The following is a 26,023-nucleotide window of genomic DNA, read 5'->3' as shown; positions in this document are numbered from 1 at the left end:
AGTTTTGCACCCACAGAACTAAATTGCACGCGCATGCACACGGACGGGGTCTGCACCCTATGTATTGCACATGGGTGCAGCTGACTGCACACTTACCCCAGTGGCCCAGCCGAAGCCGCTCTCAAGTTTGGCCTTTTATGGTGCGCAGTGAAGACGCAGGCCACCGCAATTTCTTGGCTGACTAACACCTGCTGCCATGGCTCTTGAGCAACTAGTTTATCGGGTTAACGCCGCTTGTGGAGCCGGGTGGGCTAACAGCACCGCGATAACGGGCGCACACCCCAGGCAGGCCAGCAGGACGATTCCTGGCCCTTTATTTCCCCTCTGCCGGTGGCCCGGAGGGGAGCCGGGCGGGCGGGAGCGCCAGGGCGACCGGCGGGCGGCTGCGGGCGGCTGGCTGTGAGGAGGAAGGGGAGCAGCCGGGCGAAAGCTGAGGCAACAGGCAGGGGGAAGCCGAGGACGGGGAGAGCAATGGAGAGGTGAGCGCAGCCCGCCGAGGAAGAAGCCGCCGCGGAGGCGCAGGGAGGCGGTGAGGAACGAAGGCAGCCGCGGGAGGCGGGAGCAGCCGGGGCGGAGGGAGGAGCGGGCGGCCGGGCGCAGCCCATCCGGGGGACTCGTCCATTTTTCGGTGCGAGTCGGGCGCGTCGGTGGGGTGATGCTACGGCGCTGGGAAGAGGCCGGGAGAGCCGCGGGGAGCGGCCCGCCCGCCCGGGCTCGTACTTTCCGCCGTTCCCGCGCCGCCGCTGAGGGGAGCGCTGCTTCCTCCTTCCCCTCCCTCGCCAAGGCCGGCCCCATGGCTGGGAGCGCCGGGCCTGCCTCCTCCCAGCCACGCCGCGCTCCCTAACGGGACAGACGCCCGCCCCCGCCGACGGAGGTACCGGGGCCATCGCTGAGCGGCGGGAAAGGGCGGGCGGGCGAGCGGCGGCCGTTGGGGCGGGCGGGCGGGCTGCGGCGGGGCCCTGAGGGGCGGCGGGAGGGCGGGCAGGGCAGGCCGCGGGTAGGGCGGCAGCGGCCCGGCTGAGGGGGGAGAGGCGGCGGCGGAGGGGGGCGGGTGGCGGTGCTGACCTGCGGAGAAGAGCAGCCCTGTAGCGGTCAGGGCCGGGAGAGCGGCGAGTGCGGACGGGGGTGGACGGGTAGCGCCCGGCGGGGAAGAGGAGGGGTCCTGAGGCGAGGGGCTTTCGCCGCTGCTCGCAGGCTCCATTCATCTGTGGCTCCTCCCTTCTTGCAGGCTGCTGTTTCTTGCGGGTCTCGCCCTGGCATCGAAAGGAAGAGCCAAGAATCAGCCTTGCCCCGAGCTGAGCTGCTTCTCCTGAAGCTTGGGAAGGAAGGGGACTACAGAGGGGCCGTCCCTGCATTTCATGTTTCGTCAGCCTGACAGCATTTTGGCTTGGATTCCGTCTTGCTCCTACCTGTTCCTGGACAGTGACGGGGAGGAAAAGAGTCACCATCTCACCATGTCTCGTTACAGCCTCCATAATCTCCTGGACTGGATGTATGGGGGGGTGGACCCCAGCTTTGCTGGCAATGGAGGGCCAGAATGCGCGGCCTTTCTCTCTGGGCAGCAGCGCTTTCTGGAGAGCGTGGTCTTCCTCAGCGTGGGCGTCGTGGAGATCCTTCTGTCCCTGTGGAAGCTCAGGCAGCTGCATTTCTGGGAGTTGGAGGGTCATCTGCTGCAGCAGCCCCAGGCTAAGCAGGAGAGCTTGGGCAAGAACGTGCTGCTGGTGGTGCTCTGTCTCATCTTTGGGCTGGAGGTGGGCTTCAAGTTTGCCACCAGGACCGTCATTTACCTCCTCAATCCCTGTCATGTGGTCACTATGATGCAGGTAAGGCTTGAGTACAGCCACCAGGAAGTTTGCTTTGGTTTTACGCTTGCAAAGCAGTATTTTTCCCATAGTTGCGTTGTAGACCAAAAGTCCATAGCAAAAGTACAAATGCCAAGAATTGGTATAAACATTTTAAAACTGACTTAGTTTTTAATCAGCTGAATTGAAATCTATGAAAAAAAAAGTCAAATGGAAAGGTGAAATTATGAATCTCTGGTTGAAAATCCAGAAACTTAAGGCTGTCTCACCACTTGCTTTCACCCAGTCCTTGTTTCTAGAATAGAAAATGCTGTTTCCACTGACAGCAGTGGTAAAATCTGCACCAAATTTAATGAAAACAAGATTATTGCTAAAGCGGTTACATAATTTACATGCAACTTTTTCAAGGAAGTGACTTTTAGGGGTGTGAATGTATCTTGTGAAGGTGTTGAGGCAACAAATTACTGTTTATTTTGTGCAAGCAGTGTTGGCTTACCTTTCTAATTTTAGAAGCTGAATAGTAAGGAAACAAGTGTTACCCATGTCTCATACATGGGGTGAACAAGCCGATCTGGCTTAATACCTGTGGGTAAATGATGTGCTTTAATGACTTGTGGCTTGGTTGTTGATGCATGATAATGCGCAATTTGTGGAGCTTCCGAAGTAATGGAAACATTCATAAACAGTTATTGAACTGCAATATCTAAAGCTTACAAGCTGTATTTGTCAGTAGTCCTGTGTGTGTACTTAACTGTCAGTTTCACTGAGCTTGGTAAGGAGTGTGGGAGATGTAAAAAATTATTATTATTTTGTTTAATTTTGCTAATATTGTACCCTCAACACTGGACAACTTACAAAATCTAAGCTCAAGAATTAATAGAAGAATGTCAAAAAGGCTTTCAAAAAAGCTGCCATGGTAACAACATCTGTCTAAGATCAGTAACAGATGAAAATCGGACCAATGCCATTCTTAGTCACCCTTTGCAGAATGCTAAGTGATCTGGGCTGTATCAGATCAAGCCAGTTGCTAGTTTCGCTCCTGGAGAGCATTTCCTAACGGGAATGGAAACATCTTTTCTGGTTGTACCAGAGGTTTGAGGGAGATGCGTATTATTTCAAGAGGGGGAAAACCAAGATCTTACAGCAATATTCAAGACCTTTACAGCAATTAACTTAGAGTTCCAGAACTTAATTAGTAGGCTGTGTAAATTCCTAAGCAGTGGTGCAATGTTAGCTCAGTATTTTACACCATAGGATACTTGCTTCCCATGAAGTGGTAACAATTGTTGTGGAATCAGTTAGTCAGTATTGGCGATGAAAGGGAAAGTAGAAGGTATGCAGAGCCATAGAAATAATGAAAATAAAATAATATAGCCACATTCCATTTCTTGGCAATACTCAATGTTTACTGGAAAATTTTCCTATTAATTCTCTGGGAAGAAGGTAAAGATATGTTACCATTATGATTTGAAAGTTTAGTTATCTTGATATGGTATTATAATATGACGTTATGGTAAGTATTCAGCAAAAGCTAATGCTTGTACATAAATGGGGGAGCTAGTATTGTTTACCTCATTCATTAATGCTCTCCCCCAAGAAGACAGAGACTTAACCTCTGTAGTCAGGCATGGGCAGTTCTTAATCTCCTTTTGACCAATTGTGAAGCTTTTTTTATAATCCTATGCTAATTACTCATTAGAAATGGTGTTCCAGCATTTGTGAAATTGAGAAGATGGGTATGTCAACAAAATTCAGAAGTCATGCCTCTGCATCCTCAAACAGATGTATTAGAAATAGGCCTGGGCTTAATGTAGAAAATGAAAATATCTGCAAAACCAACAGCTTTCAGCAGAGAAAACAGGTTAGATACGAAGATAGTCGATGACCTCCATCAGCAGAAAAGCAATACATGATAGTTGGAATCTTCCAGGCATTGTTTTTTTGGCCTGAATTTGCTGAGGGCAACAGGTTGGCAAGATGAAATATATGAAAATACAACTTATCCTTCACTTCTGTTCTTACAGTAGTTTGTACATAATCCTGCTGCTGCACCTAAACATTAGGATGAACAAAGTAGGAGGTGAAGAGATGAAACATGCTACAAGAATCAAGATCACTTCAAAGGGAAGCCAACAGTAGCTGTTGGTAAAGGTCCCTTCTTTCACTAAATTCCTGTTTTCCTTTTCTTCAGCTGAGACTCTTTCATCTCAGAGCAGCAAAGGCTCTGGGCTCTGAGCCAAAAATATTTGGAACTGGAAATTATCCTTCAGATATTCTCTGCATAAAAGCAAAAGTCCTGCTTTTAAAAGACCTAAGACTGAAATGAAATCACAAAATAAAATGGGAATTACATCTGTGGTGCATTTGAGCAGACAAAACTGCATAATGTTATGGATACTAAGATCTACAAGTGAGTCTGTTTTGATCAGGTTTCTAATTTCTGCCAACCTGTGTTCAAATCAAATCTTTTTCATAACTGGGAAGAACTAGTTTCTGTGTGTCATCGCAAGGATGAATTGTCGATCAAATCAACATACTTAACTGCCTAAACAGTTCTCATGGTTAATCAGAGTCAGAGAAGTTGTTGCTGTCCTGCCACCTAGTTGAACTATGTGGGAACAGTACTACTTATTTCCAGCCCTGGTCTGGGTTTTGGCTTCTTGCATAGCTTTTGGAGGAAGAAGGGCAATATTGTTTCTTCACCAGTGACGTAAGTGCAGCATTGTTGAGAGATAAATACTTCCATTTTTTAAAATTTATATATATATTTTAAACTAAAGGTGAATGGAAACTTCTGTGGTTTCTTTGACAGCTATCCAATAAGGATGGGGGTGTTTTTGTGCAGTACAATATTTAGTTAGTGTGTGGTGCAGCGGGGCGGGAAGTCTATGAAGGAATTCATACCACGCTCTTTCTTTACATAAAGAGTGGTCTTATTGAAAATTATTTGAATACCTCTATAAAAAAAAAGCACTGTCTTTTTAGGACTGAGGATATGACTGGACCAATGATACTGCTGTAAATCTAGCATAAAAAGGTATCCTAAAAGGGAAACACGAAGTCCGCTAGGGTGTTGCAAACCTATTCTCCTTTGCATAGCAGGAAAAAATTCAGCGTATGTTTAGAGGACCACGAGTTCTATTTTCAAGACATTAATCCTTTTGAGTATTTTGGGACCCATAATTATGGTATTGAAATTGAAGATGTGAAGGAAACCTTTTAAATTTCTGTTTCAGCAGTGTAAGAGGGAGGATTCAACCAATAGCCAATTACAGCACTATTGATTTCTTTAAAAGTTTTGTGAAGGAGGCTTTTAGCAGCATTCAGAGCATGGTCATTGAGAAGTGTATACATAAGTGTTGTGTCCCTGTGTATGAGTGTCAAAATACTTACAGCATTGCTTTAGTGAGGTGAAAGGAAAATTTCATGCCTTGCAATGTCAAAACCAATTCTATGAAAACCAATCTGTTTATCTGTTCTATATTCTTTAAAGTATACATTTTTAAACTTTTCAATCGAAACACTTGTGTTCACGTAGCAGTTCTTCATTTCAGGTTCAGTGAAGGAGCAGATAGAATTTCCATCAAAAACTGTGTTCTTCATGATTTGTTCTTGTGCCCCTGGTTTGTAATTGCTGACGCACATATTTTGCAAGCTATTATTCACAATCAGTGTAACTTAATGAAAAGGCATAAACACAGGTCCTGTAAGACATCAAGCTAGAGTTAACAGGCAACTAAGATTAAATGTCGACAAATATAAACCAGGACCCAGAGATAAAACTGGTCTGTGTTTGCAAAAGAGAAATCTGGAAAACAAAATGTAAGGAAACACTATTATGCAAAGCCATCTAAGTCAGAGTTTGTGGGTAACAGCGGTAGGGTGAAGTGATCTCAAAAGGTCCTTTCCAACCTTAATGATTATGTGATTCTTATTTTTTTCCCTTTTTAAATTTGACTTTTAGGTTTGTGAGTTGGGTCCTGAAGCTGATTAGTTTTAATTTGGTTTCTTGGAGCTTTGCTAAGACTGTTCAGTTCTGAACACTGAAGGTTACAACTGACCAGTTTGTAGAAATTTAAAGTGTGTGTGTAAGTTTCTTGAAACCTTGTTTAGGGAAGTGGTAGAAACACGATGGTAATCTAATCCTAAAATGATAGGTACAGCTAGTGCTTCTCTTAAACTGTTGTAAATTGTCAGCTTCCTTGATTTTAATATGCTAATGCCTTCTTCCAGAATGGTGACTTAATACCGATCTGTAAAATGAGTTTTGGGGTTTTATTTTTTGTTTTCTTTTGGGAAGAGGTTTGCTGTAGGAAGATGTTCTTCCTACAGAATCATTTCTTTGGTAAATCCTCAGCTGGTAAGTTGTCATAATTCTCTCCCAATTCTGCACCAAATAATTGCACTTAAGACAGTTAAGGACTGACATTTGTCTGGAATAAAGAAAATGTTTTTGTAGGAGACACCTGTGTTGCTGGATGATTACTTCAAACAGTGATCTTTTTAGGCAAAGAGAAGTAAACTGAAGGGGAAGTGATAGGTGGAAAAAAGGCAAGGGAAAGAAGTATAGGGGAGTCCAGTTTCATCTAGTGATGTCGATATGAAGTTTGCATAACTAAAAACAGTGCTAAGTGCATCTGCAGTTCAGTAAATACTAAATCCTGTGTTCATTATTTCCAGTTTAGCTTCTTTAGAGACCTGGATCCTTTCTGTCCTCTGCAAAAGAGGCTACTGTGTTTTTGGAAACAATGGGCTGTTTTCAGAACTTACATAATAAACATAGCCTGACTGAATTCTGCATCATTTGGGAATACATCCCAACATATAACTAACTAATTATCTCCCTCTCTCTCCTGTCCTCCCTCCTCTTTTTTTTTTTTTTTTTTTTTTAAAAACCTTGGAAAAAATCTGATTATGTGGTCAAATGTGATTTTTCAAGTGTGAATCTGGACTTAATTTGCATACACTACTTCTCAATGCTTTGTAATATTTGGAAGAATCCAGTTAAACTGTGTATGGTTTTCTATATTCTGTCTCTTCAAAACTTTGAATTAAAATTAAAGAGACATTAATATCCTGTTATTTGGGAGTGAGTATGAAGAACCTTTGATTACAGAAATTCAGTAAATTTTTATAGAAGTGACACTGAATAATGGTATTGGGTTACATGAGCAACAGCCTGCAAGTAAAAGTTTAATGAGTTATTCAGTTTTTAAAGGGTAGCGGTATTCTAAATCGAAGACGTTTTTCAATAGTTTTGTTTGCTGCTTAATCTATTAAGATTGTTGGGCAAGATGTAGAGCAGCGAAGGCAAAATTTCCTAAGAATATATATACATTTTTCAAAATGTAAGTCTCTAAATGTAAGGTTCTAAATTTACCTTTTTGTATGTGTGCATATTTCCCTTATATACATAATTTTTGTGTATACCTTCTACGTTCCAAAACCTGGTACTGCCACCTGCAGAACTTGTAATTTTTAAAGCACCTCAGAAGACAGGACTCAGTTTCAGGAGATGTGATAAATCTGTAATTTAGTAGAAAATAGGTATGTCACGGATTGTAAAAAAATATTTGAGAAAAGCAAGGCTATATATTTGGAATATAGTATGGTTTATTCCCAAATCAGTACATTTAGGAGGTGCGTCAGACTGTTGTAGCAAGGTTAACAATCCTTTCAGTGCTCTGAAATGCTATCTGGTAGACATAAAATTCATCACTTAAGTTTAAGGGGAAGATGTGCGTAATCAGAGCTCACAAACATGTCGGATTATGAAGTATGCAGCTTGATTTTTAGATCTGCATAATACACAAACCTTTCTTTTTACAACTACAAATTAACTTGTGATACTTCCTCTTACAGCTGATTGCTAGAGAGGAAATTCATCATAGTGTGTGGTGAAAAAGGGCAGATGAAGAACGATTAGAGCACTGAAAGCACCGGTATTTCTTGGTGGCAAGCCTTACTTTTTGCAAAAGAGTGCATTTTACTGCTAGAAAGATGACAGCAACTCAAGGAGCATAGATATGAAGTGACAGGTCATGAGACAGATCGTCAGTTCCTTTATCCTGCATCTGGGGTGCCCCAGAACTATTAGTTTGGCTTTCAAACAAACCATGGCTTGCTTGGATAGTTTAATCTGCCCTTGGTTCCAATAACTGTCAATTTATTCTTAATTGTTACAATTTATTTTTAAGCAATGATTTTGTTGTGTTTAAAAAACACTGTCAACTGAAGTTCAGAGGCTTTAACTCTAATGAATGTAATAATTACTTATTGAGCTGAGGAAAAGCTTTTCTATGATAATTTTAATACTGTATGTGGTTTGTTTTACCATTGTGCTTATTTTTAGTAAATCCCAGTATATGGTAGAGAAATTGAGAAATATTAATATGAGACAAGGCAAGGATTCTTATTCAGAAATAAGAGTAATTTTTAATTTAGTATAAAAAGAATAGCAAATGCGTCTTAAGGCTGTGAATCACAGTTTTCTTTGTTTGAAGAGATTACAGTTCAACCACTTTAATTTAGACAAGATTTGGCCAGTACGTGCTTTATCTTGAGCTGAAAATGTGCATGCTTTAGTCAAGGTGATAGGAATCATGGTAATATGTCATGACCATGAATGGTCTAGTTGAGGAATTGGAGTTTAAAGCTCTAGGTTAAGTTAAGCCGATGTTTTGAAGTTGCTAGGATTTGGAATACCTGCTGTGCTTGAGGACAGAATGCACACTTTGGTAATCCTCTCCTTTATTCTGTATGTTCTTAGGAGAAAAGAATATCAAAAGTGGGGAATTGACAAGAAGTAATCCTACTCTCTAAAAAGGAGTAGGAATTGCGTGATTGGAAATTCTAGGTGAAAAAGGTTAACTTTCTCTTACCCCAAGTATTTACACTGAGGGTTATTATCTACAGGCCATTAGATGAATAATGGGGTAATCAGATCTTGGATTGTTTTGATGAGATCATCGTAGATTTAAAGCAAATATCGATCAAAGTGTAACATGTGGCTTGAGCAACACATTATGGAGAGACAGGCCTTTTTTTTTCATTTCTTTTTTCCTCTTCCGTTTTGTTTCTTTTTTTCCCTTTTTTTTTTTTTTTGAGAATGGAGCTATTAATAAATGTTTCACTGTACTATCCAGTGTTGTACTGTATCACTGTTGGCTGTAATATATTTTTAGGAAGGATTTTTTTAACCTATTTAGCAGTTTCGCACACCATTCTGTATAGGTTGATTGCTAGCAGCTTAAACTGGTGTTTCAGGAGTAGCTGCCTGAGGCCTTTAGGCACTTCAGTGGAGTGGTGGACTAAATCAAACAGCAACAGTAACCATATTGGACACCTTATAAATTCCAGGGATTGGGAAGACTTTCGCCTAATGATTTCCACTCTAAAAAACCCTTCTTTGTTGTCTCCCTTGCACTGCTGTGAATGTTTACACTCCTGGTCACAGCTGATGAGTTTTACTGCAGTGGTTGTACATCAACCACATTCACTGTAGCAAGTGGAACGGTGTTGATGTTGACCGAGAACAAGTTCTGTACTATGAATTTGAAACCTGCGAAGAGTGTAATGGGACTCATGTTTCTCGTGACACTTCCTCAGGGCTTTAGATAGATGTGGTAGGGATTTACATTTATTCAGATTGCCAAGGAGTTAGTGTGAAGTGAATTTAATAGTTTATATTTTAATACTTTGGTAGTTAGTGAAGTGCCAACTTAAATTATCGGAATATGTTATACGCCTTAGCTTTTTATGGATTGTGTTACTGTTTCTGTTTCTTTGGCAAAAATTATCCGTAATAATAAAGCTATTAGATATTTATTATCCTGCTGTTTTTAAAGATTACGAATTTCTGTTGTAAAATCCTACAAATTGAGGAATTGTGAACTGTGACAAGAAAAAGGTATTGGTGACTTCAGGCAGAGTAGAGCAGGACTTTTCTACGATGGTTTTGCTTCTGTAGAAAACTGATATGAAATGTCATTCTTGGGGAGAAAGCAAGAAAAGTGAATGTATATGAATGTGTACATGAGAATCGTGTTGTGAACGTATGCAAGCTTCCACACGGTCACTGACAGATGTAAATGCAAGTTAATCTAAATTCAGTACAAATGAAGTTTTCTTAAGAAATTGGACATTTGAATATTTTTTTTTTTTTTAATTCAGCCTTTTTTGTTCTTTTACGCTCAGATAAGTTCTTGATTGTCAGGTTTTGCTAAAGCATTAAGCTAGGAATGGGGAAGGAAGTAACCCACTACTAGTGAAGGGCTGGTGCACATAGTGATTAGAGAAAAAGGAAGAAAAATAACCGCAGTGACACTTTTTCTCTGAAATCCTAATTCCTAAGATGTGATAACTAATGCTAGTGCACACATAGAAAGACCTGAGTCTTGTGTTAATAATTAATCCTAAAATATGAGAAGTCCAGAAATCTTTCACCTAAGACCGTGAAAGGGAAGAAGGTGAGTACAGGTTAGTCAAGTAAACAAACGAAGCCTGTGGAAGGGGAGACTAATCTAGAATGTCCCAATGAACATATATAATCTACAGGACGTTAGATTGTAGAGGGTGGAAATTGTTCAGCTTGCTACACTTCTTTCATCACCGGGTAGAACTGGGAAGCTGGGAGGTTGGAAGGAGGGACAGGTGGCTTCTTATGTTCCCAGAGTTTGGTTTATATAATACAGAAACTACTTTTACTGTAGTATTACTTAATGCTCTGCCGGCAGTGTTGCTTTGAACCATGAGTATTCTTAACACTGGATTAGCAATTCCACAGGACACATTAATTAATCCCTGAACCTGTCTGACAGCTGCAGTAAGGCAGCTGTGATTTTTATGCTAAAATATTAAATACATTCAAATTGCTGCTATTTAGCAATGAGAATGTAACATCTTTTGATCTCTGTTCTCTTTTCAGATTTAGTTACGATTTCTTTTTTTTAAAGTTACCTTTTAGAAGGCAAACAGATGGCTTTTAAGCGATACAGCTCTTCTGTGCTGAATTGAACTGTTTATGCAAAAACAGTCGACATCTAACGTATACCTAGATGCTGAATCAAAGCTGTATGATGGAGTTGTTAAACCATTACTTTCTGATAAGTGATAGAGTGATTGTTCTGAACTTACTTAAAAAATCAATTTTAGAGATAATTAACAGTCTTCTACATCTTTTAAGTTATCCAGCTGCCTGAATGTTCCTTGCATTACGTTTTACCATTTTGGGGGAAAATGGATGGTTTTCACATGTACAGTAAAGCATGCCTTTTCATCTCTTCTGCTCTGCAGGGTACTTTGATGCACCTAAGAAGGGGTGAAAATTTTTATTTCAGTGCAGATTGACCAAAGTCCGTCTCTCTCTCTCTCTTTTCTTTTCTTTTTAAAAAAGTAATTCCAGTTTTGGATGAATCCAGTTTCCATGAATTTTTCACATTGCTCTGAATATTGCAAGTAGAAATTAAAATCTAACCTCTTGAAGTTTTCATTTTGAAATAGTATACTAAAACAATCAGTTTATGACCTGGTTAAGTGATCACGACTGGAATGTTTGTAAAGAAAGATAATGTTTCCAGTGTGCTGCAACGCGATACTGAATCAAAGAGGCGGCTCAGGGACAGACAAGCTGCTCGTTTGAAAGGTAAATGAAATCTGTGCTGCACATGTGAGATGCGGTGGTTTTACTCGTAGTGTGCTTAGCTATCTTCTGCCAGAAACAACTCTACTCAGCCATCTGTAAGCGTTCCCATTGATGATATAAGTGCTAGTTCGTGTGATGTTTAATCTGGAATGGTTAGACTTGTGTGACTTGTTCTTTTCTTCCCCTGCTACCTTTTGATTGTCTTCTTTTGTCTTTTTAGTTTGTTTCTGATCAAACAAGATTATGTTTGTGTTATGCATGGTTCTGTCTCGGTGGGGCTAAGACTGGTAGAAGAAAAGCCTTTCATGACAAGTTTTGACTGCACTCTCTGCCTCAGTGTACTAACTAAAAAATACTTCAGTTCAGAGACAGCATTGCTGTTATACCCTTCATTCGCATCCTTTCGAACAAAAGATTGTTCATCCTTTCGAACAAAAGATTGTGCATCTCTAGTCTTGATTTTTGAAATTTTTGATTTTTACTGGTCTTGATTTTTGAAATGTTGATTGCTAAGACTAGTGGTGGAATGTGGCATGCTTACATGTCAAAGAAACTAGGAAATATTAGACAAATGAGAAAATTTGCAGCTGACAAATTATTTTATGGTAATGGTCTGAAAACTTCTGGAACCTGTAACAGAACATAAATATATACATCCTTGCCAGTATCGGGAGAATTTTCCTAGACATAACTCTAGCATGTACTACAGCCTCCCATTTTAGGTATTTAATCAACTGTTTTTAGGATCTCTATTTTAGGCAAGTCATGGCTCATGGTGACAGGCTGGGTAAAATGCTTGCAGGCATTCTAGTATAGTAGATTTTAGCTACAATAGGTACTAGCTCACTAATATATTTAGGACTGTATGTTGAAGTTTGAGTTTCTCAATATCTGAATATGTTGGGGTTGTAATAAGGCAGATTTAGTAAAATCTGCTTGCCTCATGACCTCTTTTGTTTTCCCTCCAAAAAAGTAATCCATAACAAATGTACTGTAGGGGCACTGCTGGATTAAAAAAACCACAATTACATAACAACAAAAACCTTTTCCTTTCTTACCATTTTCAATCTAGCAGTACTGTTAAATGGAAAACGGACCAGATATGTTTGATGGTTTGTTTACCTTTTTATGCACTTGCCCATTGCTGAAGTCTAGACGTGCAAACTGTAAAAGAGGTTGTTTGAATAAAATTCTTTCCGTATGAACTTAAAAAATCAAGTAATGGAAACCTCTGGTATCTCCAAATTAATGTGATAATTGCAACACATGTAATGCATGAAGTGCAAGAGGTGAAAATACTACTAGCGGTTAACACAGTACGTAGAGATTAGGAAATTGGGTTGTACTAAGGGGAGGTCAGATTAAAGCTAACGTGGTTCTTTTTGGTTTCAGGATGTTGCAGTCTTTTGTGGATTTGGGGGGGGGGGTGTTTCAGTATTAGATTTTTTTCCACACTTCTGAAATTTGGGTACCTATTCTCGTCATATTTTGGTGCTAGAAAAACAGATATAATCAATTAAAAAAACCAACTTGCTGCAAAATACCAGCTTATTTTGGTTGATATTTAGCCTTTTTCCCATGCATGTGAGTTTTACTTTTACTTAGAGACACTATTGCAATGTCAAGGAGTAATTTTTTTTGTAAATTCTGACTTCTAAAAATGAATTTATGAAAAATGATCTGTTTTTTCCCAGCTACCCAGTTCCTTTTTAACAGTAACATTTCCCTTGTTTGGCTATGCTTTCTTTTAGTGATTTAAAAGGGAGTGAACTTAACAGGGATTTGTGGAGGGCCAATGTAATACTTTGTGATATTTACCTATTGCTATCTTGTTCATCCTGCCAGGAAACCTAAAGGTAGGGAGTGCATAGTATTATTTTTTAGAAAGTATAATGTTTGGATTAGTTGGCAAATGAAGAGTGGCAAGTCTGTTGAAGCCCTACAGAATGCCACCTCTTACGCAATACCATGGGAATAGTAAAGACTGCCTTTTATCTCTCTCTGCCTTTACGTGGGCAGTGAGGGCTAATGTAGCCGGGAAAGAAACCTTCTATTGACCTCCCTTAACGGTGGTGGGGATCCTGATAGGCTTTGCTCTATTCACTTCTTAAAGAGAGCAGTTTATCTAGAACCAAATGAAGAAACATTTTTCTCTAGGTCACATCTTCCTACATCAAAAGATTAAAAATAAAAATAACACTGTACAGATTTGTGGTCTTTCACATGATCCTGTTTGTGATCGAAGAAGTTTTCTGAATAAACTAATGTAACATTACCTTCTTACTGTCTTCAGAATAGTCCTTTTACATACAGGCTCTTCTACCTGCTACGCTGACACAAATGAGTAAGACAATCAGATTTAAGGAAATAATGATCTCTAAAGTTTACAGAACTCAAAAGTTATTTCTTGGGAACTCCATCAAATACTGACTGACAGGGTTGCACACATTTCTTTTAGAAAATTTAAAGAACCATATTACTACAGGTGGAAAAATACCATCCTTTTCCTTCTGCCTTCCAGTCTGTCCCAGACCTGTAGATACCATTTGGAGCTTTCTCTTCTCCTTAGTGCATGGTTAGAAGAAGGGAATGTGGAAGAGACTGGTTTGCAGCCAAGTCCTGGGTTAGTTCAGAGAAACCATGAGTTCAGTCTCTTTAAGATCTCATCTCAGTGAAGGAATAGTTCAGCAGTGCAACCCTGTGCATTACAGTCTCCAAATTGTAACAGCCCTGCTGATCCATCATGTGGTGTGGTGTGACCTTTGTATTTGGGTTTATGCAGGGGAGTGCTGGTCATGCACTTCTTCATGCCAGAAATATTTCCCATGGGGATGGACAATGATATTTATGGTCTTGCAGAGCAATTATGAAGTAGATTGACAGAATTTCTGACTTTTTTTTTTCATCTGAGTCCTCAAGGTTGAAGTGAACTTCAGTTTGCAGATTGACCAGTGTTACAAGGGTTTTTTTGCAGTTTATTGCCTGAGAACAACTGTAGAATCTTCTGGTTCCGTGCTGGTGAAGAATCCTGACTCACAATATTGTCCCCACTTAGGACTTGTTATCTATACATTTCCTCAAGGCCACTTATGATTTTGTACCCTCTCTTTCTCTCACTCTCATTAGCCTATAGTCACTACAGATTGAAGAGTCTTAATGTGTTAAATCAATCCATGTATGGAAGGTGTTCTATACTTTTTGATCATTCTTGTTGACCTCTGTAACCCTTTTCTAAATCTGCTTTTTTTTGAGAGAGAAGTTAAAGGGGAAGGGAATGATCAGAACTGTGCCCAGAATTCAGCCTATCAGACAATGTATATTTTTATAGCTTATTTTTCCCTCCCAAAATAGTTACTTTTGTACATTTTGGATTTCTGGTTAATTCTTTTGTCCTGCTTTTCTTTTGTAACATGTGAAAATGTAACAGGTAACAGATCTGACAGAATAAGGAGGGACATTGAAGTTGTTTCTTAGTGTTTCTTCCAAACTGAAAGTTTAGTTACTCTGCCTTGAACAAGGAGAAGCCTACTTCAGTCTGCTTTAAAATACACTCTGCCCTGTTTACACTGGAACTCTGCAATGTGCCAGCGAGGGGGGGCTGACATCCGCGCTAGCCTGAGTGCGTAAAACCTTGAGACTTCCAGCGGGAAACTCTTCACAGCCATGCCGCTAATTTAATATGACATCGTTTGGTTTGTAAAACATAGCTGTTTCCTCCTGCAAGGCAAAGGATTTTATTTCCAGTATGACAGTGAAATGTAATATGCTTATGGGATAAGTATGTGAACACTTGTGGTAGAGCTTGTGAGCTTGTCTGCTGTGAACGGGATATTTTAAGGCTGCTAATTACTCTTGAGTTGAATGATGACACTCTTTATAATGTTTGAATCTACTCGGTGATGTAGTTCTTTGAAAATCAGATACAAGGGTGTCTTGTAAAACATCCCTTTTAAGAAGTTGAGGTTTATTTATGACTGAAAGTATATACATATTTAGAGAGAAAGTGCTTGATATTAAACTGCCAAAGCTGAAACATTTGAAGGTCTTTTCCATTATCCTAAAGTTTTAATGTAAGTATTCTAGGTATGATTTCTCTGCTGTTATAAAAAATGGAAGTCAGGCTTATTTTCTGAAAGATCCCTCAGAACAGAAGGACTTAAGATGCTTAAAAATATTAAATACTTTTCCCTCATCAGTTCCCGGAACTGGGTTTCTTGCAGTAGAGCTGACGTAAAAATAAGCAGCTGTGAATCTTGTTCTCTTCTTTGCCTGTCTTCATGGTAGTGAAGTATTTTAGATCGCTATGTCCATCTCAGTCTTTGTAACAATGCCATCCTTTTTAATACTAGCTATTTTTTATCCTCAGTGGTGAGATTCAGACAGTATACAGACTTGTATTGTAGTTTTTGCTTTAACGTGGTAGTTGGAGCACTCTGCAGTATGTCAGAAAAAGAAATGACTGGTGTGATTAAAACGTGTTTCTGGTTTGATTATTTTGTGCATATAGAGAAAAAGGTCAATCTGTTTTGGTTTTTTGGGGTTTTTTAAGATGTAGGAAATAAAAAGAAAAAAAATCTGTATTGGAAGAGCAGTTTCTTCCACGAAGGTATGAGCTATGCTTCAAAAGTAACTTCTATCTTCTGTCAGATTTCTGAATTTAAGGAAATCATAAAATCTGAGTTTACAACTCTGGATGAACTAGTGAGACTCTGAATATCATATCTGCTTTTGCTAACATACAACATGGAATGTTTAAAAAGTTTGACTAATGCATGCGAGTAGCAAGGGGAAAAAATAGTTATTATAAGAGTCCTGTAGAAGATATTTATGGTTTCCAAAGAAGGGAAAATATAGTCCACAATTCAAGGAACTTCAGTTTAGTTAGTAAACAAAGTTTATTGCAAAAATATGCAATGAAGCATAATAAGTGTTAGCCACTTTTCCTGGAAGCCATATGGGTCTTGCGTGCAAGGTGATATATAGACCTCTCATAAGATCTTTCTGGCATATACTTTTTTTCTTTTTTTTTTTCCCTATAGCACAAAAAAGCATCCAGTAGTGGATTAGCATCATGCATCTGTTCTGTTCTCTTCCTCTTTAGCCTGCCCTGATGAGTTGAAATTACTTGCTTTTTAAATACAAGACTTAAGAGAAACTGATTGGATTTTAACAATATTCACTAAGAAAATGTGTTGGCGTACATTCAGTTAAACTTAATTGCTGCCTCTTTCCTGCTGTGCCCTTATTAGAGTTCTGTATGACTTAGGAAAAACACTCTGTGTTTGTGTGCCTGTTCTAAACTGTTATTGAGACTGACTGGAATTAAACGTACAAGTAAGTGGATCAGAGAAATAAATGGCCGTATATTAAGAACTTGCACTGGAAATAAAATACTTGGAATTTGTACATTTGTTTGTGTGGTAACAACAGCAAGCCCCTTTTATACACAAGGGCTCAGTAGTATGATCCAGGGTTCAGCATTTCTACTGTTGCCGCAGCAAGTGCGTGATCTGGTCATACTTACTTTGAATGTACGTCGGAGGCCTCTTCCCAGCCCTGCAACACTTCCAAGAGACGTGTTTGGTGAATTGTCACATCTGGCTGGTCCACAAAGCAGACGTATTCTCCAAATGTTCTCACTTGAAGTGATTTAATGATAATTTGTTTTGTAGGTTGGCAGTGAAATAATCTATTGGGAATTTATTTTAGCAACAGCAGTAAAAAGCGTGATCCATTTTTTTCCTGAAATACTTTTTATCAGGCATTAGGCCAAAGTCTCTTCTTTGCAGTAGTGGACAACATAGAAAATAGGATTTTTATCACTGAACACTTGTGTAGTAATCTCTTTGTATCTACAGTAAGACTTGGTGATACGAAGTATTTTGAGTTGCTGTGAGAGGTTTTGGGCAGCAGTATCAAAAGATGATGGTTATCCTGTAAGTTTAGATGGGACATGGTTGCAAATCAACAATACTTTATTACATAAAAAATTAAATCAGGTCCTGTTTATGGTAGGGGCATGGCCTGTAAAGAAAAGCACACATGCCGCTCCAGTTGTATTCAGTTACTTTTGGTCTCGTGAAACAGCTAGCTAATCATTGATGAAATCTTTACCGTACTTTAAAAATGCTTTCTTGAGTGTGGCAACGGACGTATTAAAGGTGACTACTAAGCTTATGCATAGAGCAGGTACTGTGGTAGCCTTATTTTGGGAAGTATTGAGAGGCTTTTGTAGACAGCCATCTCGCGTGAGATCTTCAGGAGCTGGGTCCTGCACTGCTAAGGTGAAGGAAGTATTGTCATGGTAAATGCTTGGTCTTTAGCACAGCAAGGACCTTATCATGATTGAGGGCGAAGGGATCTGCTGTAGTAAAATGATTAGTAATACAGTAGTCTGCTTTATAAGAGCCCTTTTATAATGACAATATCAAGTAGGTTAGAATTTGCCTTGTTTCTTAGGTGCTGGCAGAAGCTGAACCCTGGATGCTGCTCATACTGCTTAAATCCTTTTATATATATATATAGGTAATGTGAGACCTTTTAATTTGTTTGAGATTTTTAGTCTTTTCTAGCTCTGCTGTAAAACAGCGCTTCTGGTTAGAAATGATTTGTGACATACAGAATTGGGAAAGAAAGATACAGAAAATGGAGTCTAAAAGAGATCATATAATTAATTTAAATTTCTTTCTATCATTTCAGATTTTTCTTCTTGCCTGTCCTCCATGTCGGATTGCAATGATTCTCTTCAGGTAGTGCCTCTTCCTTACTATATTTCTGTCTACTTGCATAATGTGTTTTAGAAGTTAATCACAGCTGAAGTCATAAAATATTAAGATATATATCCAGTTGGAAAGGCATACTGGTCAGATTGAAAAATTATACCTTGAAAAGGGCCAGGGCTTAAATCATGGGTGTTGAGCCACATACCCTTGGTTCTTTTGTACTGGTGGTTTTGACCTCGCTTAGCAACACGAATTAGCTCCATAACAGATAAGAATTCAGGCCTTTTTCTACAGGTTAACGTATGGGCTTGTGTAATTTATGTCATGTGCCTTGTACCTTTTTATTATCCTCACTACAACTTAGTAACTAGGCTTCATTGAAGGCCATACATACAGTATGGGTCTCGTTTTAAAACTGTAGATATAAGTTAAATAGTGAAAGCAAATTCTCGCTGACTTGGGTATTTACCAAACCTATGCAACCTTTTCTAAAATATTGCATATTGTTACTAACTTCAGGTACCACAAGAGTTTCTAATGTGTAGGAAGCTCTAGTGGGCTACTGCAGTAGAGTCCAGTAAGCAGCTGAGGGGTGTCACTGGTTATGTTGTGGGGAGGGTGACGGGGCTTGCCAGCTAGAACGGTAATCAGGAATGGCTGTAGTTGCCACCGTGACAATTAACTGGGCTCTTTCTTGTCTTAGTTTAGGCAGTGACTGGAAAAATTATGCTGGGGGCATGCCTCATGAATTATTTCCTGCTGTTTTTCATACAGAGATGCTGTGTTAGCATCTCCATCTCAGAGTGTGAAAAGTGTGTCTGGTGTGCAGGAAATCCTGGATTTACTGTGCATTGCAAAAGACCAGTTGCAGAGCAGAGGCCACGATATTTGTTGTTTCTCAGAATGAGCCTTTCTGTTCTCTAACACCCTGACAGCATATGAATTATGTTTGAAAAACTGTTTTGAAATTGTAATACCTTTTCCCTCCTCAAGTTACTTTTAAATTCCTAACAGTTTATGACAGAAAGTGGTTGTAGACAGTTTATTCTTTACTTTATGTCATATGTAAAGTAGACTGAAACAGTACTGATGCCATTTTTGTGTTCTTGTGATGCAACAGTGGTTCAGAAAAAGATGGCTGAAAGCTATACAAAATACAGTATTGTAATACTACTTTCCTGTCTTATTCTTTGCTTAGGACTTGCTGTTGCATTTTGACAAATGTAATTCTTCTTTTATTTAAGGGACTTCTTCCAAATTCCTGAAGCTTTATTTTGAAGCTGTACGTTTATAGAGTTAGACAGGAGTAAAAACCTTTATCAAATAGGCTATTTTAAGCTCTAAAAGACAAATGAACAGCAAAATTGCAATTATTATTGCAGCTTGCATCATGAACGGGATTAACACAAATGGGCGGTCCAGGCTTTCTAGGAATCCAAAGCTCATTATAGAAAGCAGTCCTACTTTAGGAAATTATTTAAGTGTGTATTTAAAGAGAGGTTTTTGTCCTGGTTATTGCATTTAACAGTTATCTGATGATTGCGTTTAACAGTGGCTTTATTCAAATTCAAGCCAAAGAATTTTCTTAAATATCTTGCTACCTTTTATTGAAGAGAGACTACATAAAATATGTGAAACCATTGCATTTTATTTCCATCTGTGAAAATAACATCACATCTCTTTTTCCAAGGTTGCAGATGCATATGCTGAATGGGGCCCTCTTGGCATTGCTGTTTCCTGTTGTTAATACACGCCTGGTGAGTGTACTGTACTTTTTCCTCCTCCTTTTTTATTTATTTCTAAAAGATCTGCCCTGGAAAGATGTTAGACCTTTGCTTTGTTTGGCCTTTTAAAGTTCATTTGACCAGGCTGTAGATTCCTGCTACAGGTCACTACAATGGAACCAAAATACCAATCCTGGATTTTTTTGCATTTATAAATCAATGTGGAAAGCTAACCCTGCTGTAGTCTAAGTGTAGAAAAAACTACTTTGTCAATTCCATCCTAGCCTTTAAATGGAGGGAAAACTTAATGGCTTTGAAAGAGGCTTTCATAGGTTAGTGTTGTGGCCTGTGGTCAAAATTCAGTTTCAGGCTTTTAAGGCTATATGTAAATGTAAGATTCCTCAGGCATGGAAAATGCCAAATATTGGTGGCTGTCACCCCTTCTCCCCCAGGATTAGGCATGGCAGGTTTCTTTTTTCCATACAAGTTCAAATCTGCTATAAAATTCCTGTGTCCTGGATGAAAAATTAGCCTGTTGGTGTCCCTAGTAAGATTCTTAAACCTATCGAAAGTTAATGGTAAGAAGAGTTATCCTGAGTCTGAGCCATATGAAATATTTCTGAGGATTATTTTTAAGAGCTATTACGCATGCATATGTAGGGGGGGGTGTATGTGTATATGCATATATGCCTACGTACTTATTAATTTTTTGTCGTTTGACTTATTTGCAAAAATCTGTTGTTGCAGTTATTTAAATGTCTGTTTTAAGATAGAGTTCACTTATAAGTATCTGCTCATGTGTTTATGGTGTCTGGATAAAGTACTCGTATCTACATCCATATAGCATGTGAATTAATGATATTATTAACAAAATTGTTGTGGACTTCAGACTCCATTACAAATCTTGTTAGTGGCTGTCCGTTTGCAAATCCTGACTGTCTTAATAAGATTAAGTATAAAAATCTGCATCTGTATTGAACTTTGCGGGTGATAACGCTGGGCTGACTGACCACACTGGTAGCTAGGAGACCTGAAAACTGTCAGTTTTATTGTTGGCTTGTAAACGGTTTCTTTTTTCCCTCTTTAAGACTATAAAATTTTACACTGAGACACAGTTTAGTTACTAGAGAGAGGATAATACATCTGTAGGCTTTTACATGTTAAAAATGATCTTCTATAAAGCATGACACACACATGCACAGGAGGTTGGATCGTATTTTTCAGATTTCAGTGAATTTAGTAGTGTAATAATCCTAGAGTTCTTTCAAGATTTATGTTTCTCTTCCTAATCTGGTAACTACATGTATTCTGTTCTATAGTATAACAGCTTATGTGTACTTTTCAATTATATTTTAATAAAACTTGACACTGCTGAAGGGGCATCGAATGAATAAAACAAGTGTGTTTTCCTGGTAAGGAGAACTCTTTTTATTTTTTATTTCAAACTATCTACTTTTTAAGTAAATATAAACTTTAGCATAACAAAAGGATTTTTCTGGGTAACCTTTTAAGGATAAAATGTTGAAATATTTAACAAATCATTAGCTTATTTTTCTCTGCCATTATCGTAGATCTCCCTCATATTAGGGCAGTGGTGATTAAACAGGAAAAATACAGACTACTTATAAAATTCTCTCCTTAATTAGGGATAGAGGAGCCAAAGGATAATGTCCAAGAGCAAATATTTTTGGAATGAATACAGCTTAGGATATTTTTGGCCTAACAGCTGCTTGCTAGGCTGTTCTCTTTTCAGTGTTTCTTCTGGCACGAGATAATGTAGGTGAAGTTTTATAGCACTGCTGCTTTGACCCAGATTCTCTTGTGGTAGACACGCATTCTGCTCTGCAACTGTCATTGAAGTTGTTTACACTGACATTGTCCTGAAAGCAATAATGTCTCTTAAAACTTGGTAGGAAGTTCGAAATATCACAATAGTTTTGTCCGTGCTGTCTGCTCTGGTTTGTAGTATCTAAGTGAAAAACTCTTGATTCAGTCAAGAATTGTTGTGTCTCTACGCCTCAACTTTTAAATTTCGGTTTCATGATATTTTAAGACATATATTTTAGTGTGTACATGTTTATACAAAAATTTTGTATACTTAGGTATGTCTGTGAACAGTTGTAAGGTATAGTGTGTGGCACAAAGAGCATGAAAAACTGAGCACCTAACCCAGCTATTAATTTAGAAGTGAGGAGGGAGATGTGGTCTGGGGCAGAGAGAGTTCTGAGGTCAGCGGGAACTGGCAAGCAGGAGACTATTGCCTCCCATCACTTTGAGAGATTGTACCAAATTGATGTGTTGCCGTAAGCACCGCAATGCCTTGCTGCTACCTTCCATAGTGTAAAATGTGTTTTATCCTTACGAGTTATTTGATATACAGCTGGATGGTGTCTTGTCGCACGTAGTTTTCATTGTCTTCAGCTGACATTCTCCTAAACCACTCTCTGCCACGTGGATTGCCTATTAGTTATCTTACAGGCAGCAGATGATTACTGTTGAGCTGGAGTCTCTTTTCGGAGAAGCACGTTCAGCAGTAGGCATGTACATGCTAGCTCATATGTGTGTCATATGTGTACATGCTAGCAAATTGTGTATCATTATGGAGATGAAAACAGTGAGATGCAGGAGAAACTATTAGATGTACAGTTTTATTTGTACATATCAATAATCGGAAAGGGGCAAGAGGCAGAAGATACAGAATGAAAGATAGTAATTACTTCACCAGCTGATGGGTATTTGTTTAGGAGCTAGTGGGTGTCAGGATTTTGGTTCTAAGTGTTAACCTGTTCAAAGTAATTTCCAGAACACCTCTTAACAACATTGTGTGGCGCAGTCTGTTAGGGTTGCGTATTTTTGCTACCAATGATGTTACTTAATGCATTGTAGCTATTCTTTTTGTATATATGATTCAATGCTAAATTATCCTGAAAAAGAAAATTTTGGAAGCTTCTAGGATAATTTGACATTTTGCATTTTCTTGTACTGTATCTGTTAAATTTTTTTAGAACCTCAGTCATTTCAAAACTATTCTTAAATATTTGGCTGTTGCCAGTGGAAATGGAGAGTTGAGATGTTCTTTGAAACTATAGTAGAAAGTTTCTACCTTCTGTTGTTTTAATCTTTCAGTGACACTATACTCATTAAAAATCGTGTTGGACTGTAATGTGCACCTGGGATAGCGTTCCAAAAAAATGTAGTCTGAAAGATGAGGTCAGTCTATTCTGTTCTTTCCAAGAAAATATTTTCCTGCCTTGGCATGATGTTGAGGTGCCAACAATTAACGGTCTTGAGCACCAGATGCACCCACTTGTATTTATTTGGCAACTAAATACTCCAGTTCTGCAAAATTATTTACAGTGTGCTGATGGAGTTCACTTCTGTGCATTGGAATAGTCATTGGGTAAAGACAAAACAGTTTTGTTTCTTATTTGGTTAATGTTTGTGAGTTCTTATTACCATTTCAGAAATAAAGGGTATTTTAATTTTCTCTCATAATTTCATTCCTTTCTCATGATGCAAATCATTCTTGGTCAGCCTTAATAATTCACCTGGAAAATAGGCTAATCTTTTATGACCTTTAAGTAAATAGAGAAGATGCTAAGGGAATCAGATTGTTAGGCTCCCATGTGTGAGCCTAGAATGGCGTAAGAAGATATATGCAGGAGTAGAAAGATTTCTTTTTACTCTATATTACATGGAATACAGTGTAGGTCCTGATAACCTAGCTATGTGAGTAAATTCATTTAACTGCCACAAAGACTCCGAGTGTTTGGAGTATAACTGTTTTTGTTTGAACTTTCGTATTGCATTAATCAAATTTTAAAGGAAACTCTTTCCACTGGTTTAAAAGTGGGTTTTTTTGTAAGCCAATGTCCTCAAAATGTTGATGTAGATAAAGTAAAAAACAGGACATGTCCCAGAGGTGTTGGACTTGCTGTCTTTGCTCACACAGCTGAGATGGTGCAGTTTTAATGTTTCCAGAAGCTGCTATATTCTATTATTAGAACTATTTGGCTTGAGAGGTACGCATTCTAAATCGGTTTTAGGAACAGAATCACACTCTGTGCAGTACTTACAGCGCACGCTGTGTAGCACCTCTGATCATTGCCTACTGCTTTGCTGTTGACTGTTGTTAAGGTAATAATTCACTGTACTAAATAGTTTGCCTGAAATGCCTGTGCCTATGCAGCAAAGCGTATAGGTTATGGTAGCGCATCATGTAGTCTCTGAATTGGCTTAATCTAACTGGCACAAGGAAAAGTAACGCACAGTTGCATGCCGGGGGCTGCTGAGAGATTGTGCTTTGGTTGCTGGTAGATGCTAAACCCAAGGTTTCTGCATCTTTCAGCAATTATCTATGCTATGTGCATTAAAATGGTGTGGGTGTGTAAGCGGAGTCTACAATCACACTTTTATTTGGTAATGTAAATCTACCGTCTGCTGGTGGTGATAAGTAGTGCTAATATTATCTCTAGAGGAACTGGAAAAATACTATTTCCGAAATCAGTATTTTTGACCTCATATAATTCCCGGTTTTAGCCTTGACTTTACAAATGCCTGATTGTGTCCATTGCGTCATTCATGTGAGCTGGTTTGCATAATCAAATTGAGTGACCAGAAGACAGTGGTGCCATTTTATGAGACAGAATAAACATCAAATATAGTGCTAGTCAAATACTCAAAACACTGACGAAAGTCAAAACAAATGCATTCTGTTGAGATCAGCAGTGCACTGAACAATACCTTCTCCTGATTTTCTCGGTGAGCATCATCCTCTGTAGTGACAGGCCAAGTATTGTGGTTTAACCCCAGCCGGCAGCTGAGCCCCCCGCAGCCTCTCGCTCACTCCTCCCCGGTGCGATGGGGGAGAGAATCAGAAGAGTAAAAGTGAGAACACTTCGTGGGTTGAGATAAAGACAGTTTAACAGGGAAAGCAAGAGTCACGCGCACGAGCAAAGCAAAACAAGGAATTCATTCACTCCGTCCCACCAACAGGAAGGTTTGAGCCACCTCCAGGAAAGCAGGGCTCCATCACGCGTAACGGTTACTTGGGGAGACAAGCGCCATCACTCCGAACGTCCCCCCTTCCTCCTTCTTCCCCCAGCTCTGTGCTGAGCGTGACGCCATACGGTGTGGGATAGCCCTGGGGTCACTGGGGTCAGCTGTCCCGGCCGTGTCCCCTCCCAGCTCCTGGTGCCCCCCAGCCTCCTCGCTGGTGGGGTAGGGTGAGCGGCAGAAAAGGCCTTGACTCTGTGTGAGCGCTGCTCAGCACCAACTGAAACACCCCTGTGTTATCAACACTGCTTCCAGCACAAATCCAAACCATAGCCCCATACCAGCTGCTGTGAAGAAAATTAACTCTAGCCCAGCCAAAACCAGTGCACCAAGAAAAAAATTCTCTTGAAACTTGTCAGAATTTGGGTATGTCATGAGTGGGAATCCTGGGGCCTTGTCCTAGCTGGATTTTCTGGAATTCATATACTAGTGAAAATACAGCTGTGTTTCTTGTTTTGTTATGTTTCTGGTCCCTTCCACCCTTGTAGCAGACTATTATTTCTAGTCCTGTGTCCTGCGATGTCTTCACTCTACCGACTGTCAGCACAAGAGATGCTTTTTTATAAACTCTCATGAGTGGTGCAGCTCATGCGTGGTAACACCGCCTTCGGTAGCGGGGGCGGATTCTGGTTCTTTCCCGCTGCATATTTGCCCTACCCTAACAGGATTAATTGAAAATGAGAACTAGATAAAATTAATTGATAAAACTGATCAGTTAATGCTACTCTAAGGGAATTATAATTCCCGGCACTGACTGGATTGTGTAGAACGGCTGGGAGGCTGGATACTGGTTAAGACACCTACTTGAAACAGAGATTGTTTATTGGGACTCATCAATATGCGTTCATGTTCATTACAGACAAGCAGGTGTGTGGCAGGAAATCTGAATGAAACACTTTGTCCCTAAAATATAATTAAAAGGAATTGTTGCAAATAAGATCTGGGATGCTGCTTTAGACCGTCATGCAGATGGGTGACAGCCCTGCTACTCCTTTATTTCATGGGGCTTTGCTGTTGACATTAATGCCAATATTAACATAAATTTTTTTCTCAGTCTACTCTTTCCCAATATTCAAA

General features: G+C 39.4%; 1 protein-coding gene across 2 annotated transcripts in view; it reads left to right on the top strand.

The window, feature by feature from the left end:
• The first annotated feature begins 413 nt into the window (after positions 1-413).
• Positions 414-26,023, top strand: part of TMEM164 (transmembrane protein 164) — a 46,991-nt gene continuing 21,381 nt past the window's right edge. The window contains exons 1-4 of one of the 2 annotated variants that reach the window (XM_087748488.1): positions 414-479; positions 1,229-1,823; positions 18,145-18,194; positions 19,858-19,924. In XM_087748488.1, the coding sequence (XP_087604614.1) occupies positions 1,359-1,823; positions 18,145-18,194; positions 19,858-19,924 (582 nt within the window). In that variant the 5' untranslated portion in view covers positions 414-479; positions 1,229-1,358. Of the gene's footprint in view, positions 480-609; positions 875-1,228; positions 1,824-18,144; positions 18,195-19,857; positions 19,925-26,023 lie in introns of those variants that run through there. The other variant, XM_087748487.1, reaches the window with a different exon arrangement.

This window comes from Nipponia nippon, unplaced genomic scaffold, assembly GCF_047370975.1.
Source record: "Nipponia nippon isolate SJK-2023a ecotype South Korea unplaced genomic scaffold, ASM4737097v1 scaffold_12, whole genome shotgun sequence".
Classification (NCBI taxonomy): Eukaryota; Metazoa; Chordata; class Aves; order Pelecaniformes; family Threskiornithidae; genus Nipponia; species Nipponia nippon.
The sequence above is the reverse complement of the archived record's forward strand: the minus strand, read 5'-3'. Positions and strand labels throughout refer to the sequence as shown.